The 7,417-nt window shown below is 38.3% G+C and overlaps 1 gene segment (V, D, J or C); it reads right to left on the bottom strand.

Annotated features, from left to right (window-relative positions):
* Nucleotides 1-328: 328 nt before the first annotated feature.
* On the bottom strand, nt 329-873 carry LOC118801097. The segment is given in 2 exon segments: nt 329-750; nt 831-873. Coding segments are annotated over 2 exon segments (465 nt in total).
* Nucleotides 874-7,417: the final 6,544 nt, after the last annotated feature.

Genomic DNA, 7,417 nt, shown 5'->3' with positions numbered 1-7,417 from the left:
GAAACATTATTTTACAGTAGTTGTGAGATAAGGATAATGGAAAGGTACATTAATGGCACTGTAAGACAAAATATTTCCCAAAGAAAGCATATTTTTACATTTACCATTTATATTATCAATATCACATTGTACACAAAAGCTCAGGAGACGTGCAGGTTCGTTGGTGGTTTTGGGTAGTAAATAAAATGAACATATTTGTATTGTAGACATCATGACCCCTGGTTTCTATCTCCAGAAAGATGCATACATTTCTGGAGAAAAAAAAAAAATCTCAACCACTGAATAAAGCAGAAATATTAAAAAATCTGTGGAATTTTGAAAGATCTGATCAAACTGGAGTTTTAATAGTGAAGACTGCCCCTCCTGGTTTTATGTGGTACTGACTGTGATCTTTTAAAAGACTAGCAGGGGTGTTTTTGTACAGGGTTGTCTCTCTGTGCCATTGACGAGGGCAGTAATACACAGCTGTGTCTCCAGTCTGCAGATTCTGTCCTCTTAAGGTCACTGTGCTGCTGGTAGAATCACTGGTAACTTCAAACCTGCTTTTCAGTTTATCGCTGTAGTCAGTGTAACCACCACCACATGTCCTTACAACCCACTCCAGAGCTTTTCCTGCAGGCTGCCATATCCAGTATGTACAGTAGCTCCAATCAGTCAGTGAATATCCAGAAACTTTATAGGTCAGTGACATCGACTGACCAGGAATTTTGACCATGGATCCAGGCTGGGTCAGCTCAACACTGTGAACACCTAAAAATGTTAAAACATTATGAAGTGGAAAATCCATAAATATGCATAAACTGTTCTGCAGTAAGTCCAAAAGCACTCACAGGTCACAGTGGTCAGCAGCAGCAGCAGAGATGTAGAGAACATGGTGTGGAGTTGATGCTGAACAAGTGAAAGGTGCTGGTCTTCACCTCCATCTGCTTAAATATGTATTAGAGGGAAGAATATTTGCATACAGCTGCTCTAATCTTAATGTAGATATGATTATGTGCCTGATATCAGAGACACTACTACAGTAACATCAACTCTGCTATATAAACAGTAAATAAAACAGTGTCATGTTAACATTACTGATAATCGCCATGATAGTTTTCATAATGTTTGATGTTATGATAGATGAATACACTGTAAAACAAAACACTGTAACAATATTTTCCCTGTCAAAATATTGTAAAATGTAATGATCAATACTTGTTTTATTAAGGGTATATGAATGTAACTAAACCATACAAATATTGCATTTTAACACTGGCATTTTTTATGTACAGAAATAGACTGTAAATTCCCAAAAACACAAAAAATGATTGATTTCACAGACAATTGCTTTTATTTTAATGGTTGTCCCTGTTATAATTATGATGCCAGAATAACTGGACTAATTAATAAAACTGCTGAATTACAGTAAAAGGCAGAATTTCTAAGAAAATAAATAACTGTAATTATATATATTGTACAATATACAATACATGTATGGGTTCACATCTCTTATTTATTGAATTCAGGTGTTCCATTCAGTCCCATTAGCACAGATGTATAAAATCAAGCATGTAGCCATGTAGTCTGACTTTACACACATTTATGAAAGAATGGGTCACTCTAAAGAGCTCACTGAATTCGAACATGGTGTTGTAATAGTATGCTACCATAGCAACAAGTCAGTTTGCAAAATGTCTTCCCACCATGTAAAGTTACTGAGCGGGTCGCCGAGTGCTGAGGAGCATAGTGCATAAAAGTCGCCAACGCTCTGCTGACTCAGTAACTGTTCTACTGTTCCAAACCTCCTCTGGCATTAACATCAGCACAAAAACTGTGCCAGGAGCTTAATGGCATGGGTTTCCATGGCGAAGCAGCTGCATGCAAGCCTTACGTCACCAAGCACTTGCCAAGCATTGGATGGAGAGGTGTAAAGCGCCACCACTGGATCCTGGAGCAATGGAAACATATTTTGTGGAGTAACGAATCACACTTCTCTATCTGTCAGTCTGATGGACGAGTCTGGGTTTGGCGAATGCCAGGAGAACATTACCTGCTTGACTGCATTATGCCAGCTGTAAAGTTTGGTGGAGGAGGGATGAAGCTTTGGGGTTGTTTTCAGGGTTTGGCCTTAATTCCAGTGAAGGGAAATCTTAATGCTTCAGCAGACCAAGACATTTTGGACAATTATATGCTTCCAACTTTGAGTGAACAGTTTGGGGAAGAATCTTTTCTGTTCCAGCATGACTGAGCACCAGCGCACTAAGCAAGGTCCATAAAGGCATGGCTGGGTTAGTTTGGTGTGGAAGAACTCGACTGGCCCTCACAGAGCCCTGACCTCAACCCCATCAAACACCTTTGGCATGAACTAGAATGGAGATTGTGAGCCAGGACCTCTCGTCCAACATCAGTGCCATAAAGTGTCATAAAAGCTCTCTTAGGTGTAATGTGTACGTGTCCCAATACTTTTGTCAATATAGTATGGCATGGTTATGTCAATGTTATGCATCAAATTTCAAGTAAAGCTTTACCACCGTTACACTCCAGATCTTTTATTGATCCTCTATGAGAGTTTTAATGCTTTTATTACAGCACTGAGCCTAAACACAGTCAAGTCTGATACTGTTTATATACTTTCATTTTGCATTTTCTTCATACATTGAGTTTGAGATTGACTAATTGTAAGGTTTGTTCATGTTGTAGGGCCCAAATTTGTCAGATACTAAACAAATCAAATAAGCATAATGAAGAAGTAACGGTAATATTTGTGGTGTTCTTTGACCACTTTTAGGTTCTGGTAGTAGATTTTACAAACAGATCTTAACAGTAGATCATAAATAAAAAATCGGTTTACACTTTACTGTAGGAGAATGTTCATTACTCTACATAAGACTAACACAGACCTATAAACACTTATTCCAACAAGCAACATGTAATGTACATGTATGTAGCATTCGCCAGCTTTGATGTAAAGTTGACATAACATCTATAGATTTTTTAATGACATTAGGTTATCATGACTGTTTCTGGGGTAATATGACAAACATTGTAGCTCACTGTATATAACATTGTCAATGCTAATAATATGACATAGCCTGAAAAAGATATGGGTGAGTTTCTGTGGCTCGTAGGTAAAATAACTTTAATTTAAGCATTTGTAAATGTCACTTTATCAGCATTATGTAACTGTGCTGTATACTAAGCAACACAATCAGTTGTTATGATGTCGTTTTACCCAAAAACTGTCCTGACAGCCCATTTCATGTCATGTGTAAAGTCAACTTGACATCAGCGTTGAGAGCCTTTATTACAGATGGTGCTTAATGTAATTAACCTTTAAATGTTTGTTGGTTTCCATAATAAGCTTATGTAGGTGTCATGAAGCTTCATAAACGCTGCCGAAGCATGACCACCTAGCAATGCCCTAGCAACCACTTAGCAACACCATAGCAACTGCCTCCTTTGCAGCTGCTTAGCAACATATTTGCAACCACCTACAATACCACAGCAGCCACCAAGTAACAACATACAAACTACCTAGCAACAGTTGTTATGATGACATTTCACCCTAAAAAGTGTCGACAGCCCAATGTCAGAAAAAAACAATTTCATGCCACATGTAACATCAACTTGAAAACAAAGTTGAAGACCTTTATGACAGATGTTTAATAAGGTTTATGCCAGTTGCCATTACATGTGTATGCAGTTGTCATGTAGCTTTATGAACACTGCCCTAATGAAAGGTGTTACCAAAAACAGGCTATTTCTGTTACATCACATTTCCACATGCAACATTTTTGAAAAAGGTAATGTAAATTATAAAGCATATTTTAGGTCAAAATACCAGTTATATTCATGTGCTACACTCTGGACTTGAATCAACAAATGCATAAAAAGTAGTTACTGATCTGAAAAATGACATCTTAATTAAATTTACATTATTATAATTATCATCATCATCGTTAACCGCTTAGTCCAGATAGGGTCGCGGCAGCAGTTGGGAGAGCAGAGAATCCCAGACGACCCTGTCCCCCGCAAATTCCTCCAGCTCATTATTATATTAATGTTAAATCGATATGTACTTATATAAACACTGCTGTAGTGGCAAAGTGATAAGTGGCTCTCTGAGGCTCAGAGAAACTGAACAGTACTCTGAGTCACTGAGCACCACTGCATGTAAGCTTTACTGTACATAAATGACGAAGTGTTTTTGTACAGCTCTGTCACTGTTTTCTATCACTGTGAGTCTCGTCTTGCACAGTAATACACAGCAGTGTCTTCACTCTTCAGGCTGTTCATCTGTAAGTACAGCTGACTGCTGGAGTCGGATCTGGAGATCGTGAATCTTCCCTGGACTGACTGGGAATAGCAGATGGGAGTGCTGGATGTGCCAATATATGCAATCCATTCCAGTCCTTTTCCAGGAGCCTGTCTGATCCAGGACATAGCATAGCTACTGAATGAGAATCCAGATGCTGTACAGGTCAGTTTATGAGATTCTCCAGGTGTTTTAACCACAGCTTCAGACTGAGTGAGAGTCTGACTCTGAAAACCTGCAGAAAAGAAGAAGAATTAAAGTTCTGAATGAAACATGATCACAGAAAGATTTTCTCTGCTATTTCATTCAGTTCAGTTTCATTCAAATGATATTTTCTAAGCTGTACTGACTCCACACACCCCGTCTCGTCTCCAGGCTTTTTATTTTATTGTCCTGATTTAAAACATTAGGTTATGAAAAGGTATAAATATGTACTTTTCACCTGGAAAAGCCTTATACAGGACCTTAAAACCACTGTTGTACATTTGAGGGAACATTTACATTATTTATACCTTGATGAACAACAAATATACCTGCACAGAACCTTCATTTCTAACATTGTTCTGTTTATTTCATGGTGGCAGTTTTGCTGGTCTACCAGGTTTGCATATTTGTTAGGAGTCCCATATTGTTGTGTTAAAAACTTGTTGCACTCAAGTTTTGAAAACTCCTGTGTTTTACACCTGACTTACTTTGACTTTCTCCTTCCTTGTGCAAGTGGATTATCATACATCTAATCTCCTCAGAGAAATGTCCTGAAAAATAAGGAACTTGTACTTAGTGGCCTTTTCAGCTGGAAGTTAAATAAAAGAACAGTGGTCTCAGACTTTTGCACAGTGCAGTAAACCTTGTAGATGAATTTACACTCTTTAAACAGCTTTCAGTTTGTTGTGGAGGAGGACAGATCAGCGCGTCAAATGATATTTGAAGAGGTAAATCCAAGTACATGACATAGTTTTCTGTCAGCTTCAAATTTAACTGAAAATACAACAAACGCTTAACTGTGTACTAAGTTCCAATAAATACATATAGTGAGGTCAAGCCCTCTGAACGCCCTCACTATGGGTCTGAAAGGATGTGTAGCTGTCAGGAAGCATCACTGAGAAAAAGACACAGACAAAAAAGGAAGAACATTTGAAATTCAACCAAGAAAGCTGCAGGTGTTCTCAGAACTAAGGACTGACCACTACAGGGTCCAGATATGTTTAGGATGACTTGAACTGTGAAAAAGAAAAAAATGCTACCAACTTTCACAAATGAAATTTGGAGGTGTGGAAAAATAGCTTTCCAGATTTCTTTGAGGAATTTAAAAAATGAGTCTTCTGGAAAGAATAGAAGCTGCAATAAAGGCGAAGAATAGTCACACTGAATACTGAGAAATGATTTAGATTTTCAGGTAAATATGTTTTTTGCTGTTTTCCTCACACTGATGAATTAATGACTGTTCTGACAGGCTATTAACTACATGAAGGGTGATTCTGACTGGTGTGCAGTTCTGTGTATCTTCAGATATGAAGGTGAATTGCCCAAGACAACCTTAAGTTGCCCGCTGCAGAACCTTATTTATGAGGTCATGTTGCCCTCTGGTGGGCAGATGTGCCCTGAATTGGATCATTTTTTCCTGGTTAATCACTGTTTTATTTTCATACACAGTATAAATGAGCTAAAATGATATGAGCACTTCACATTTGATCTGGACCAGTTCATTTTGGTCTTTATACTTATATAGTTAAGATCTTCTGAAAGAAGCTTTAAGTGGTATTAAGGTTTATTACATTACACCAGCTGTCCTCTGTAACTGAATGAGGAAGTGCTTTTGTACAGCTCTGTCACTGTTTTCTATCACTGTGACTCTCTTGCACAGTAATAAACAGCAGTGTCTTCACTCTTCAGGCTGTTCATCTGTAAGTACAGCTGACTGCTGGAGTCGGATCTGGAGATCGTGAATCTTCCCTGGACTGATTGGGAATAGTAGATGGGAGTGCTGGATGTGCCAATATATGCAATCCACTCCAGGCCTTTCCCAGGAGCCTGTCTGATCCAGGACATTTCATAGCTACTGAATGAGAATCCAGATGCTGTACAGGTCAGTTTATGAGATTGTCCAGGTGTTTTAACCACAGCTTCAGACTGAGTGAGAGTCTGACTCTGAAAACCTGCAGAAAAGAAGAAGAATTAAAGTTCTGAATGAAACATGATCACAGAAAGATTTTCTCTGCTATTTCATTCTCTTATTCTAATCCTGAGACGTACATGGTAGACTAGTGATCATCAGCAGTGTTAGAGATGTGCTGAACATGGTTGAGGTTGTGTCTGAGCTGATGAGCTCTTCTCTGCAGATCTCTCAGTGCTGTTCAGCGTCTCTTCATAAAGGGAGGAGGAGGATTTGCATAGTTACAGTGTCAGAGGGATTACATCACTATATGTATTTATTGGAACTTAGTACACAGTTAAGCGTTTGTTGTATTTTCAGTTAAATTTGAAGCTGACAGAAAACTATGTCATGTACTTGGATTTACCTCTTCAAATATCATTTGACGCGCTGATCTGTCCTCCTCCACAACAAACTGAAAGCTGTTTAAAGAGTGTAAATTCATCTACAAGGTTTACTGCACTGTGCAAAAGTCTGAGACCACTGTTCTTTTATTTAACTTCCAGCTGAAAAGGCCACTAAGTACAAGTTCCTTATTTTTCAGGACATTTCTCTGAGGAGATTAGATGTATGATAATCCACTTGCACAAGGAAGGAGAAAGTCAAAGTAAGTCAGGTGTAAAACACAGGAGTTTTCAAAACTTGAGTGCAACAAGTTTTTAACACAACAATATGGGACTCCTAACAAATATGCAAACCTGGTAGACCAGCAAAACTGCCACCATGAAATAAACAGAACAATGTTAGAAATGAAGGGTCTGTGCTGGTATATTTGTTGGTCATCAAGGTACAACAGTGGGTTTAAGGTCCTAAATAAGTTTTTCCAGGTGAAAAGTTCGTATTTGTACCTTTTCATAATCTAATGTTTTAAATCAGGACAGTAAAATAAGCCTGGAGACGAGACGGGGTGTGTGGAGACAATACAACTTAGAAAATATCGTTTCAGTGGATTATAGTACAGTTATGTT

Source organism: Colossoma macropomum, unplaced genomic scaffold, assembly GCF_904425465.1.
Source record: "Colossoma macropomum unplaced genomic scaffold, Colossoma_macropomum, whole genome shotgun sequence".
Classification (NCBI taxonomy): domain Eukaryota; kingdom Metazoa; phylum Chordata; class Actinopteri; order Characiformes; family Serrasalmidae; genus Colossoma; species Colossoma macropomum.
The sequence above is the reverse complement of the archived record's forward strand: the minus strand, read 5'-3'. Positions and strand labels throughout refer to the sequence as shown.